The 15,475-nt window shown below is 38.2% G+C and overlaps 1 protein-coding gene across 3 annotated transcripts in view; it reads left to right on the forward strand.

Moving 5' to 3' along the window:
* Window positions 1-15,475, forward strand: part of KCNMB2 (potassium channel subfamily M regulatory beta subunit 2) — a 305,097-nt gene that overhangs the window by 273,150 nt on the left and 16,472 nt on the right. For all 3 annotated transcript variants that reach the window (XM_011958652.1, XM_011958650.1, XM_011958651.1), the window contains one exon: window positions 13,788-13,958. In XM_011958652.1, the coding sequence (XP_011814042.1) occupies window positions 13,788-13,958 (171 nt within the window). The remainder of the gene's footprint in view (window positions 1-13,787; window positions 13,959-15,475) is intronic.

Below are 15,475 nucleotides of genomic sequence, written 5' to 3' on the forward strand. Positions count from 1 at the left end.
CCCAGAGGTGGAGTCTACAGAGACAGGCAGGGCTCCTTGAGCTGCTGTGAGCTCCACCCAGTTCGAGCTTCCCAGCGGCTTTGTTTACCTACTTAAGCCTCAGCAATGGTGGGCGCCCCCTCCCCCAGCCTCGCTGCTGCCTTGCAGTTAGATCGCAGACTGCTGTGCTAGCAATGAGGGAGGCTCTGTGGGTGGGCGTGGGACCCTCCTGGCCAGGTGTGGGATATAATCTCCTGGTGTGTCCATTTGCTAAGACCCCTGGTACAGCGCAGTATTGGGGTAGGAGTTACCCGATTTTCCAGGTGTTGTGTGTCTCAGTTCCCCTGGTTAGGAAAAGGGATTCCCCTCCCCCTTGCACTTCCCCGATGAGGCCATGCCTCGCCCTGCTTCAGCTCTCGCTGATCGGGCTGCAGCAGCTGACCAGCACGATTGTCCGGCACTCCCTAGTGAGATGAACCCGGTACCTCAGTTGAAAATGCAGAAATCACCTGTCTTCTGTGTCACTCGTGCTGGGAGCTGGAGACTGGAGCTGTTTCTATTTGGCCATCTTGCTCCGCCTCTCCTAACATCCAGTTTTATATGGATAACCAATTGCCCCAGCACCATTTATTGGAGAGTTTATCCTTTCCCCATTGATCTAAAAATCACTTGTCATTTATTACATTTCCATGCGTACATGGATATGTTTTTGAATCTCCATTCTGTTCTACCAGCCAATTTTGTCTACCTCAGACAAACACCACACATCAGTTTAAATTTTTAGCATTATGCTTGTTATACATCTTGATATTTAATAGGACTAGTCACCCATCTTGTTATTTTGTAGTCAGAAGAGTATTTACTATTCTTAGCCACTTGCACTTCCAACTAAGTTTTAAAATCAGGTTGGCAAGTCACACCTATCGTACTTCCCAAAAAAAACTCTTGGGATTTTTAATAGAATTTTATAAAATTAATTACTTAATTTGTGATAAATTTACATCTTTATGTCAGAAAGTCTTTCTCTGAATGAGTATGATTAACCTTTACATTGGTTTGTCTTCCCTAATATCTCTTAATAAAGTTTTGCATTAAAAAAAATTGTACATCATTTATTAGATTTATACCTAAGTACTATCTTTTTTATTGAAATGGCATCGAATTTATTGAATAACTGAATTGTTTTAAATATTGAGTCTCCACATCCCTAAATATAATTCCTTATTTATCCATGATTTTTATATTTCATCCAGTATCATTTTGCAATTATTTCATTAGATTTATATTTAAGCAACATTTCATGGCAATTATTATCATACCTCTTATGTTATATATGTATTTTTACTGCTGATGTATAGAAATGCTACCACTTTTGTAGTTACTGATTTTTTTCTATCAATCAACCTTGTGGAACTCAGTATGTTTTTAAGTAGTTACTGATAGATTTGTATAGATTTCCCATATTTGTGTTTTCTTCAAATAATAATATTGTTTCTTTGTTTCCAATTCTTATGGTATTTTTCTCATGTGTTACATTCTTAATCTATTGTCAGAGACTTTCAGCATAATATTGTAGAGTAAATCAATTATGATTACTAATATATTTGGGCTGCCTTTTTCAAACTCAAGTGACTTTTTAACTCATCATTTATTTGTTTGTGTAACTTTGGTCTGTTTAATTCAGCCAAACTAATTAAGTCTTTAAAATTGTATTTTATTTTCTCCCATTTGGAAATTTGGATATTTCATTTATGTTCTTAGATAATTCATTTTCATATGTGTGCATGAATTGACCAATATGAAGATAATTAATGCTTTCATTATCCTGCCAAAAAATAAAGAAACTTCAATGACCCTACTCTCATAACTTCACTACTTTGTCGTTGTTTTTGTTGTTGTTGTTGTTGCTGTTGTTTTTTTAATCTTAGACTCAGAAGGTACATGTGCAAGATTTGTTATATGAGCATGTCGAGTAATACTGAAGTTTGGGCCTCTATTGAACCCATCATCTCAAATAGTGAACCTAGTACCCAATACGTAGTTTTTCAACTTTTTTCCCTCCCTCCCTGCCCCTTTTTGGAGTCCCCAGTGTCTATTGTTTCCAGCTTTATGTCCACATGTACCCATTGTTTAACTCCCACGTATAAGTGAGAACATGCAGTATTTGGTTTTCAGTTTCTGCATTAATTCACTTAGGATAATAGCCTTCAGCTGCAAACGACATGATTTCATTCCTTTTTACGGCTGTGCAATATTTGATGGTGTCTATGTACCACATTTGATGAACACTTAGGTTGATTCTATGACTTTGCTATTATGAATAGTGCTTTGATAAACATATGAGTGCAGATATTTTTTGACAGAATGATTTCTTTTCCTTTGGGTAGATACCCACTCCAGTAATGGTATCAATTATGGTTGCTGGGTCAAATGGTAGCTCCATTTTTAGTAATCTGAGAAATCTCTACACTGCTTTTCATGGAGGTTGAACTAAGTTACATTTACACCAACAGTGCCTATGTGTTCCCTTTTCCTCTCAGCCTCGCCAACATCTGTTATTTTTGACTTTTTAATAATAGACACCCTGCATGGTCTTATTGTGGTCTTAATTTGCATTTCTCTAATGATTAGTAATATTGAGTATTTTTTCATGTTTATTGGCTTGCATATATGTGTCTTCTTTTGAGAAGTGTCTGTTCATGTCCTTTGCCCACTTTTTAGTGGCTTATTTGTTTTCTTCTTGTTGATTTGTTTAACTTCCTGATAGATTCTGGATATTAGTCCTTTGTCAGGTGCAGAGCTTGCAGATATTTTCTCTCATTCTGTAGGTAGTCTGTTTACTCTGTTAATTATTTATTTAGCTGTGCAGAAGCTCTTTAGTTTAATTAAGTCCCATTTGTCAATTTTTGGTTTTGTTCCATTTACTTTTGAGTGCTCTCTTTTTTTTGTAATGTGTAAATTACACTATTTTTGCTAATATATAAAAAGGCAATTGACTATTGCATATTGCTTTGGCTTCAGCAACTATATTAGTTTTTGTTTGTGCTTTGTTTTTTGTTTTGTTTTGTTTTTTGCAAGAGGGTCTTGCTGTGTCACACTGGCTGGAGTACAGTAGCGTAATCATGATTCACTGCAGCCTGGAAATCTAGGCTCAAGCAATCCTCCCACCTCGGCCCCCAAGCAGCTGAAACTACAGGCATGCACCACTAGGCCTGGCTAATTTTCTTTTTAGAGATAGTGCCTTGCTGTGTTGCCTAGGCTGGTCTGGAACTCCTGAGTTCAAATGATCCTCCCCCTACCTCAGCCTCCCAAAGTGTGGAGATTACAGGTGCAAGTCATCACACCCAGCCTAAATTTTCTTATTAATAATTTGTCTGTAGATTCTTGTGTATTTTCTTCATAATTACATCATTGGTGAATAATACGTTTTTATTTCTTCTTTATCAGTAAATATACTATTCATTCATATCTTATACTGCTAGTAAATCAGTAAATTATGAATAAAACAGGTAATAACGGAAATCTTTACTTTTGTTTCTGCTCATAAAATGCATTCTGTCAACATTTCACCATTAAGTATCAAGTTTACTATAGGTATTTCTTCTATACCACTTATCATATTAAGGATGTTCCTATCTATTTTTAATTTGATAGGAGATTTTATCATGAATGAATGTTAAATTTTGTCAAATATGTTTCTCTACATTTATTACATTCTTATATGATTATAACCCTTTAATATATTTATGTAATAGATTACATTAATAGTCAAATAATAACCCACATTATAAATTCCTGGGATAACCACAGCTTGATCATGGTATATTTTCATTTTTATACACTGCTAGTTTAACTTGTTTTTAAAATTTCACATTTATATTTGTGAAAGACATTGACCTATAATTTTTTTTATTATACTTTAAGTTCTAGTGTACATGTGTACAACGTGCAGGTTTGTTACATATGTATACATGTGCCATGTTGGTGTGCTGCACCCATTAACTCGTCATTTACATTAGGTATATCTCCTAATGCTCTCTCTCTCCCATACCCCCTCCCCACAATAGGACCCGGTGTGCGATGCTCCCCTTCCTGTGTCCAAGTGATCTCATTGTTCAATTCCCACCTATGAGTGAGAACATGTGGTATTTGGTTTTCTGTTCTTGTGATAGTTTGCTGAGAATGATGGGGTTTTTTGTGTATTGTTCTGATTTGGTCTTAGTATCAAAGTTTACTAACCTCATTAATAGGTTGGGTAGCATTTCATCTTTTTCTATATTCTGGAATGATTTGTATACTATAAGTAGAGTTTAGCTATAAATCATCAGAGACTACTGTTTCCATTATGGTGATTTTTTAACTGATGATTCAAATTTTTAATGATTTATAACTATTTGAGTTTTCTATTTATTTCTGAATTGGTTTCAGTAAGTTATATTTTTGAAAACTTTGCTGTATATTACAGGAAGTTATATACTTCAGAGTTTCCAAATGTCTCATATATAGCTATTTTCAATATTTTCTTTCTAATCCATACTTTATCTGTAGTTATAGTTTTTAATTCCTGATACTTATTTGTCCCTTTTCTATTTTTTCCCTGATCAGTTTTTTTCAGTTTTTTGTTAGTCTTTTCAAAAGAAATTAACCTTTGAACTCATTAGTGCTTTAATATAGTTCATCTATTTCATTTATTTCTGCTCAAGTTTATTATTTCCTTCCTTGTACTTTCTTTTAGTACATTCTGTTAATCTTTTTCTAACTTACTAAGTTGGATGCCTAGTGCATTAATCTTCAGGCTTTCTTATTATCTAATATAAGTATTTAAAACTACATATTTCTATCCATGTATTGCTTTAGCTGCATCCCACTAGTTGCTCTATAGTGTTTTTCATATCATTTAATTCTGATTTTTACGTTTTATTGGACTTTATTCTATGACCCATGAGCTCTTTGTACTATAGTTTTACTTTCATCTGTAGATGTCATTCTAGTTAATTTTTGTTGTTTATTTCTAGCATTATTGCATTAGAACCAAATAATGTGGTCAATATAAAGGTCAGTACTTCTCAAAGTCTCTCTGGGTTATAACACCCTCACTTATCTAGACAATTCCCATAATTTCCTGTTTCCTTCTATATCTTGCATTAAAGCTTTTCATAAAATTTAATATGCTAATTGGTCCAACAAAAATAAATATGAATTAAAATATTAAGATATCATTGGGAGAGTATGTTATCTAATAAGCTAAAGGCAGGACTAAAAAGAAATAATTCCAACCTTCATTTCCATAATTTTGTTCTCACTTTTAGTGTCTTACCCATAAGACCTGGGTCACAGTGTTACAAAACTTCCTGGGAAGTCTCATGAATGAATACGTTGGCAGTAATAACGTTAAGCTCATGGACAAAATCCTTCATGTTAATGATATATACAAACATAAATGAAGTGTGACTGTCATTTCTCCTCAAACTCAAAACCTCATTGCTCCCGATGAAATGTACACATTAAAAGACCAAAAATGATAATAATAATTAAACTAATCAAATTGTACCATAAAATATATACCTACCAGCTCAAGGAAAAATCCATGAAATCTGAAACTAATTGAAGATGAAGACAGATGTAAAAGGAGCACATCTCAAAAATGGAGGAGGCTGTGGTGGACAGAAGGCAGAACGATGGTTGTGTTCGTCAATGCCATGCCTTCTCTGCCATATGAAATAACAGGTGTGTTCTCATGGGGCAGAGATGTATAGCAGCTCTGCTCACTGAAGCTCTGAAGGCACTCAGCAATCCATTGCCTCAGAGGTTCACCTGAAGATCTAACAGAAGGGCATCTTTCCCTAAGTCTGGGAACTAGAGGGTTCAGTGCCTGGAGACTTTGATTTTTTTCTGGAAAGAATACTAAATTTGTTGGTGGTAGAGTCCAATGGACACTAATGGGAAGACAGAAACTTGAGGTATGTTCTAGCCATGCTTCCCTGATTTATTTAGTCTTAATAGACCATTCAGCTTCCCTATAACCGGCTATCTCACAACCTATGCTTGTTGTAGTCAGTCTAGTCCAAATAAAAGGAACATATTTTATAAGCCTAATAAATGCAAGAGACTGAACTTACAAAGATGTGGTCTATCTTTAACTCTTGAACAGCTCAGTATTCACTGGGCCAGAGATGCACAGACATAAATATTCAGCACATGTAAGTTCCAGAAGAGCTCTCAGCCAGGTAATTTCAGATATATTTAATTCTTCATTTCTAATTAATGCTTTCCCTACTTCTCTTCCCTGCACCCACCAGGTGCCCCATCACATATCTGAGAGATTCAGTATTCTGCAGAATTCTCTTCTGCCCTTTCCATGTTTTAGTGGCCACTCTGTCTTTTGTTTCTCTGACTACCTAGAGAGTCTCATTAAAACCCATAGTGTTGCTAGTTCTAGACACAAATGATGCCCAGATCTAAATCTGTTTGTTTTTTAGCTTGTTTGTTCTTAAGTTCTGGGATACATGTGCAGGATGTGCAGGTTTTTTACATAGGTAAACATGTGCCATAGGTGGTTTGCTGCACCTATCAACCCAGCACCTAGGTATTAAGCCCAGCATGCATTAGCTGTTTTCCCTAATGCTCTTCCATTCCCACTCTTCCCCAGCACACCCCAGTAAGTGTTGTTCCCTTTCCTGTGTCCACATGTACTCATTGCTCAGCTCCCACTTTTAAGTGAGAACATGCAGTGTTTCGTTTACTGTTTCTGTGTTAGTTTGCTGAGGATAATGGCATCCAACTTCATCTAAGTAGATCTAAATATTAATCTCCTCTATCACTTCTCTTTTTTTAAACCCCTCTGTATCTAATACCTGAAACATTGGGAGAGTTTAAGAATCAGTCCCTTTGTCTCCATATGTAAACATTTCTAAACAACCAGCCACACTAATACAAGTGATCTTTCTAAAGCACGTATCTAATCATTGTACTTGCTTAATTCTTTTAATCCCCTCTCTAACTTCAAAAGACATACAAGATCCTTTTTCTCTAGCCCCTGCCTGTCTAACCAGCTCACTGTCTGCCATTCCTCACCCACAACATCCCGGAATCCAACCACACTCTCCTACTTCTATTCTCGCATATTCTGCCTGGATACTCTTCCCTTCTCAATCATTTGCTCGTCCAAGACTTAATTTGGTCTGTCAAAGGACTCTTAATCATCACGATTTAAATCAAGTTGTGGTCCCTAACTGACAGGCTTCCTAAACCACCTTTGTGCTTGTAAATCATAACCCTGGGCCAATTTAATTCATAACATGTCTGTAGTTACGGTTTTTAATTCCTGACATTTATTTGTCCCTTTTCTGTTTTTTTCTCCTACCATCGATCCACTGAATGTTCATTTCAAGGAATGCCTGAAAAAGTAATGGCCAATGTGCCTGAGGCCAATTTGCCAAAGAATCCATTTGCCATCAGTCATTCAGGTGAATTTATCGAATTTCGCTATACACCACAAATTTTGTATGATCATTGTAACCCTACACAGTTCTACAATAAACCACACTAAATGGAATGAAAACATTTACGGGGGGCCAGATTTAGGGCCTTCAGACTCTCTCCACTCTGTCTCTCATTCTCTGCAGCCATTGTCTCTCAATCTCTCTGCCCCTCTGTCTTTCCATCTCTTGTCCCAGACACCCACTGCCTCCAGTCTCCCTTTTTCTCTGTCCCCTGTTCCTCCCACCCCCATCCCAGCCATGCCCTCCGGCTTCCTCTGCCCCCTAGTCTTCCCTCCTCTACCCTCTGGGTGTCGCCCTCTCTAGGTCAGTGGGCCAGACTTCGTGTTTCACTGATTTTTCTTTCCAACTTAGCAGAGGGTCCTACTATTCTTACCACAACCTTTATCAATGAGTACAAGAAACAAATTTTGGTTAATTGATAAAGTTGACAAATCCATCAAAGTGGTCATAATGTGAAATTTGCCACAAGAATTTCAATAATACTAAAATATTAGGAAAACAGCCAATGACTCTAAAAAGAATTGGAAAACTAGTAAAAATTGAAAGGCTCCCACATGAAATGCCAAATTTTTGTTATATTTGTTAGAAGGATATATTCACAAACATATTCAGGAAAGGCATATTTATAAATATATTCATAAGAATATATTTACAAAGAGACTAAGCCTCCCTAGAAAACTTAGCTTTCAAAAATATCAAACTGATCCTAAAATACTGCTAAGATGAATACATCTGTAAGAAAAACACACTTTATGATTGAACAGATTTTTAAAATATAGTCTTAAAATATTCATACACAAATTTATTTATAATCCTTTACTATATTTAAAACAATACTCCTTAAAATAAGTCTTTGTTAAATCTGTAAGTGTGGTAAAGTTGGCAAAATATTTATGTAGTAAGCTGATCCTTCAGTAAATTGGCTTTTGGGGAATTAGCCATTGAGAAACTGATCCTCTAGCAAATTGGCCCTTGGTATATCAGTTTGCTTCCCTTGTACACACCTCTCTAATCAGTCTCATTGCCACACATTGCAATGACTGACATCTCCCTCAGCTCCCTTGGAACACTGTCTTATTTATTTAGTATCGCCAGAACTTAGCACATTGTGTTTCATCTGATGAAGACTTAGAAATGTTGACCAATGAATAAACAAATTAATTCATAAATGGCCTTTATGCTGCCTTAACCTAAGTACTTCTCTCCTTCTCCTTATGGGATAGATACCAAGGGAATCCGAATTTAAATGGATGACACTCAAGGAGGAGAAATTTTCTTGCACATTTTACTCTTTATATCCATATTTTTATATGCATAGCCTCATAAATAATGAGCCCCAATATCAAACTTCAAGAAACTATACAAAAGGAGCTCAAAACAAATTTTTACTAGGTTGACTCTTACTTGGGGTAAAATTTATTGAAGCCTTACTAAACAATTGAAAATATTTTGTTTACAAGACCACAAACACTTTTGTTATACTTGGATTTGCCCTGTAGATATATTAATAACTTCTGTTCTCCAAAGGCTTTGAGCAGAATGTTCCCTATATATAGTAAAGACTGCACTATATCTACTATTTGCTGTTGTCAACATGCGGTTCACCATGAAGCCAAGACTATCTCAATAGACCTTAAATGTGTCCTTGCCAGGACACACCAAGGCTAGATCAGCGTCAAACTTATAAAGTCAAATTCCTGCTCTACGCCCACTGCTGGGCAGCACACTTAGCCAAAACTGAATTTGTAGTCATACCCCAGACTCATTCTTCCTCCTGAGCTCTCTACATCAGTGAATTGTACCGGCCCTCGTTCCATTATTCTCAGCACTACCACCTCCACCCTCAACTCCTCTCAGATAGATTCATAAAGAATAGACAGAAAGAACCAAAGGGTGATGAGCTATCAGCCTTGTTAGCAGTTACACAGGGACCCATACATTACACGGCTTCCTAGTATGGAAGAGGACGCATAGGCCTGTGGCCCAAAATATGGTATCATGCTCCTTCCAGCTAACACTGAAGACAACATGGTATAGAAGAGGCCAACTAACCCACTCTGTCTCAGGCTGGGAACACCCTCTTTTCCAACTGAGACTTACTACCCTTACTACCTGGACATGCAAAAAACCAAAGCACACCAGGCCTGAACAAAAACAAATCCAAAATGGTATTTTTTTTTTTTACAAAAATTATGCCACTCATTAGCAATGACCCAAAAAATAGAGGTGGCCCTCTGACTCTGGCATATCTCACCACTGAGATTAGTCACTCTTCTGTCTGTACTTAGGACACTAAACCTGTGGGAAGAGAATCTATAAATGTACAATCACTTTCTTCCTCTTTAGCAAGGTCAGCAGAAGTCACCTCTTTGGATCCTGGAAGAACAGGGAAACAGAGAAACAAGGATCTCACCTTCCCACTCTCCACCATTTCTCCAGTCATCCACACCAAGTACTAGAGCACAAATCTAAACTACATCATTTTTCTTGCTTCCTCATCATCCACTGTATTCTATCAGCCACCAAATCCTGAAGTTCTGTCCCGTAGATATTTCTCCAGGTACCGTTTCATCTTCGTACATCCTACCTTGACCCTAGATCCAGCCCTCATTGTCCTTTGCCAACACTACAGTAACAGTCCCCCCATTCCTCTCTCTGATTTAAGCCCTATCCTATTTCTTAAACTCTGCACAGAAGCCAGAGTGATCATTCTGAAACTCAGTCATGTCACCCTCTGACAGATTTCCATTCACTACGGAGTAAAGGCCAAGCTCTTTAGAATGACTTACAAAACCCTTCATGGCCTACCTACCTTTGCAAACTCATCTGCCTCTTTTTCCCTGTCCCATAGGCATCTCAGTAATATTAAAACAGTTATAGTTTCTGATATTCACCATGCAATTGCAAGTCTCCATCGCTTTGCTCATGTGAGTCCTTCTGTCTAAAATACCCTTGACTCTTTGTCTCATTTGGTTAACCCTGATTAAACCTTGAAGATTTTGTTTAAAGTGTTTCTCCTTCAGGAACCCTTCCCTAAACTCAACCCTGGCCCTCCGTCCTGCTCCCTCAGGCTGGGGTATCCTCCCCTCTTCTCTATTCCTGTAATACTCTGCGAATTGCTCCATCATTATATTTTTCATCCTATGCTGATATTTATATACTTATCTGTTTTCCTTTTGGGCGGGGCCCATATCCCCAATAACAAGAGGTTACCAGCATTCAGGAGAAGTTTGTGAACCTAAACTGAACTCTTTGCTCTTCCAAATCATGTATTCATTTCTTTATTTTCCATTAATTCGATCATCATTTACTAATGAATTCCAGGGGCATGGCCCACTCCACTCACCCACTTTCATTTTGCTGGGTAGTATCCTGATTTCTCAGATATTTTGGGGGCTCTATGAAAATCATTCACTTTTCCCCTCTCTATACATTCCAGAGCATATCAAAAACATTTGTTAACCACTTTCAAATTGTGATTTGTTTTTGAATTACAGGTTTGAATCATTTTTATATGCTTCTTGTTCTGATGACACAACTGACTGATTACACTTCTCTTTTACGGGTATAGGCTGACATAAGTGATGCTGTGTGATAGTCTAATACCCTGGAATTGTGAGATTATGCTCCCTCCTTGCTGTCTTCCATCTGCAGGAAATGCAGACCTTGATGGCAGCCATCAGAGTTAAATATATGTTGATAAATAACATTAGTGAAGTAACAGCAGATTATTATTTTACAGCAGGTCTTTGAAGCTACTCAGACTCAGCCTGTCTCTTCCTGATTCAGAAAAGCTTTCAGCTCACTGGCTTTAGCCACTAACGGACACTGATTTTTTTACATTTGAGTTCATAAAGGGTGAAGTTTTAAAAGCTTTGATGTAAATCCTACAATTTCCAAACAAAATCTCAAAAAAAAAATGAAGAAACACAGAGGGTGGGTGGTTGCCAGTCTGTGGAAGTCAAAAGCAGGGCAGGCCAGCTAATCCAGGGGCGTTGGGATTGGGAGCTGGGGAACAATGAAAGATGTGGGCTCTCCATGCCTCTGGTAATAACCATGAGCAGCCAAGAGGAAGTGACAGTGGGAAGAAGCCAGGAAGGACAGGGACATGAAAAGATGATAAACAAAGGCCTGTATTTAGCTCCGACTCTCCTACTACAATGAGCTGACTTCGCAAGGAAAGAGTAAGATTTATATAAACCACCTCATAAAGAGAACTTTAAAATAATAATAAGAAGCTAATCAGTTAATTCTGCACAACCAATACTTAGATTAATAAATACTGAGCCCTACAACCTCCTGGAAATATATTAAGTACATATGCACTCTATCACCTCTATAAGGAATCAAAATATTTAGCAACCAGCCCAGAATGGATCAGCCAATCAGAAGAGACATTGGTTATAGACACCAGTCAAGCCATCCTCGAGCACAAAGCTAAATATAAGCCCTGAATAAACACACAACTGCACAAACAACAGGCGTATCTTCCCTCCCCTGCAAAGTTCCACTTTAGAGTCTACTCTGGTTCCTCTCCCAAGCAACAAGAGTGATTAGCAATAAAAATTTGAATGAAAACTCTGAAGTTATTCTTGTGCATATTGGTTTTTGCCTGAAGCTAAAAAAAAAAAAAAAAAAAAGACTTAAGAGTTTCTTTTTCCATTTTCAGCATTTTATTTGTCCTCGCTGTTTCTAGGCTCTAAAGGCCAGCGATTTTCCCATTTCCACTGCCCTGCAATCCAAAGCTCCCTCCTCAAAATAGACACCGAGAAATCATGAGCTGTTTCTCGGTCGCAGGCCTTGCAGGAATTCCTGAGCATTGCCTTCCTACTCAAGCTTCTCTTCATCTCACCGAGCATCCAGCACTTCCGCATTTCTTTCCTACCTTCTCCTCCAGACCTGGTTTCAAATCCAATCCTCCATTCCTAATCTTTATACACTATTAATTTTCTTGCAGTTTTGTCCATTAGAAATTCTTTGGAGAATAGTAGCAATTTTAGGGTTTTCTGATGTCCGTGTCATTGAGCTGTAGCTCCCCACTCCATTTTTTGAATGGGAACATTTATTACTAATCTCATGTCAGTCATTCTCTTAAATGATTTGCTTGTATCATGTCACTTAGCCATTAAAATGCATTTAAACATTATTTTCACTTTGCAGGCAACTGGGGATCAGAAAGTCTAAGGAACGGCCGGGCGCGGTGGCTCATGCCTGTAATCCCAGCACTTTGGGAGGCCGAGGCGGGTGGATCACGAGGTCAGGAGATCTAGACCATCCTGGCAAACATGGTGAAACCTCGTCTCTATTAAAAAAATACAAAAAATTAGCTGGGCGTGGTGGCGGGCGCCTGTAGTCCCAGCTACTCGGGAGGCTGAGGCAGGAGAATGGCCTGAACCAGGGAGGCAGAGCTCGCAGTGAGCCGAGATCACACCACTGCACTCTAACCTGGGCGACACAGTGAGACTCCATCTCAAAAAAAAAAAAAAGAAAAGAAAAAAGAAAGTCTAAGGCACTTCTCATTGATCACACAGCTAATAAGCAGTGAAACCAGTCTGAACTCAGGAGACAGTTGATTTCAATTTCTTGTTCTTTCTTACCCTACATTGCTGCTCTAAAATAAAAAACAAAAATACTAATAAAACGGTCCAAAGTTATAGGGTCTGGCCTCAGTTTGAATGACACTTTTCTAACTCAATCGAATGTTTTCACATGTAAGAATAGCTGGGTCACCACTCTACATCTTCACACTGCTTATCAATCTCAAGCCAACAAAGCCCTAGGCAGCCCTCAGCTTGAGAAAAATGTTAACCAAAATAACTTCTGCCTATCATTACTGAAGAGAAATGAAAGATTAATTTGATATATTCCAAGTATATGTTGCCATTTATTTGAATCAATGCTCCATTAGGTATTCCAAAATTATTTAAAAATCAATAATGATCAGCTTTGGGTTAAATGGTAAAGTCAACAAATCCAAAGCATCATTTTGAGGGTTGAGGGGATTGGTTTCTTTCTTTAGAATTAGATAGAACGAAAATTAATTTACAGTTAGACATTGGCCCCAGAGTAAAGAAGGAGGGCTTATTTCTGCTCAGAACTGGTACATGTACAGGCGTGCATGTGATTGTGAATGTGTGTGCATGCATGTGTGTACTTGTGTGGTAGGTAGTGGACACACAGTGAGGTCCAGCTGCATTGAGGCAGGTTTGGAGGTCCCTAGGAAGGCATGGACAGAAACTGATATGCTCTCTAGGGGCATGCTGATTAACTAAACTTTATGTAAGACCATATTGTTTTCAACCTCAGAAATATTTACCAGAAAATCAGAGACCATGACCTCCTGGACAAAAGGAAAACAGTCACAGCACTGAAGGCAGGAGAGGACCGAGCCATTCTCCTGGGACTGGCCATGATGGTGTGCTCCATCATGATGTACTTTCTGCTGGGAATCACACTCCTGCGCTCATACATGCAGAGGTAATACCACCGGGAGGGTGGGACCCTGCTGTTTGTCTCCTCCTCCATCCTCCCCCATCACTTAGTCAGCCCTAAGGTCATCTTCCTCGCCTTCTTTCCTGATAAGAATTTTGAGAAGTTCCTGGTAAATAATACTTTTCAATAATGTTATCTAATAATAATAATAAATATAGCTCTATGTATAATATGGATACCAGGTGTCAAAGACTTTTACTTGTTTAATTATCACAATTACTCTATAAGGTAAGTATAAATATACTCATTATAAAAATGGCAAAACTGAGGCTAAAGAGAGATATGATTTCCTCAGTGTCTTACAGCTCTTACTTGTGGCAGAGCTAAGATTCAAGCCCACATCTCGCTTATTCCGAAGTCCCTATTCTTGCCACTTCACACTTCTGTCCGTTCCCCACCCTCCTCCCTTTTCCACCCCAGCCAACCCCTCCATCACCTTCCACGTGAGTGGTTCTCAACTGCATATTCCAACTTCCCCAGAAATTCTAAAAATGACAATACCCAGCCCCCATCATCGTCACCCCAGAAGGTCAGATTCAATTGGTCTGGAGTGGGACCCAGTCACCAGTATCTGTTAAAGCTCCCCAAGTGATTCTAATGGGCCTTCTAGGCTGAGAAACACTGCTATGCATCTACTTTTAAAAATAACAGATTGTGAATCTTTTCATTTCAATATTTGCCATAGGTTTGTTGAATGGATAGGGAGGCAAATAAATTGTGAGACAGCACGTGTACTCTTGCCCTCGGTAAGCCATGTGGTAAATCCCACCAGCATCTCTAGCTAACTGTTGTCCATAAATTGGACACTCTAAACACAGGCGAGCCCAGCCTTGATGCATCGAATGGGGGGAAGTCTCACAGCAGTTCAGCTTAAAGAAACAAGACCTTTTCTAATGAAAAATTGAGGTTTCAATCCAAAAGAAAATGAAACAATTTTGTGGCATTTGTTTCTCCATCTAAATTAATACTTTCATTTTAGAAGCAAAATCTAGCTGAAATACAGTAATTTACTGAAATTAAGGCATCGTCTTTCACATTTGTGGCTGCTCTGCTCTGCTCTGTTTCTCTGATGGCCTTCAGCTGTGCTCATTTTCAATGAAAGTGCTGATGCCTCAGGCCCCAAGTGGTCGCTGATTCCAAAATGCTTTCAGATCTTCACATCTGCTTAGAACCATCAAAGATTTTTTCCTCAGTATGTAAGCAAAATGTGACCACCCACGTTCCAGGAAAACACAATTTGCCACACCAAGGGAGGGGATCAGGTCTAGTATCCTGCTTCTGGAATAAAACTTCACACATGCAAAGGGGCAGGAAGCTGTGGATGCCTGTCTAGCAAAAGGAAAGGGTATTAATCTGCAAAGAAAACACGTTTCTCATTGCTGTGGTGATCAGCTTATACCCAAAACCAAACCATTGATTGCTGGTGTGTTAATTCCTAATTACAAATGTTATTCTTGATCATAAAATTAAAGGTATATTAAAATGACAAGTTGACAAATGGG

This window comes from Colobus angolensis, unplaced genomic scaffold (assembly GCF_000951035.1).
Source record: "Colobus angolensis palliatus isolate OR3802 unplaced genomic scaffold, Cang.pa_1.0 Scaffold470, whole genome shotgun sequence".
Lineage (NCBI taxonomy): Eukaryota > Metazoa > Chordata > Mammalia > Primates > Cercopithecidae > Colobus > Colobus angolensis.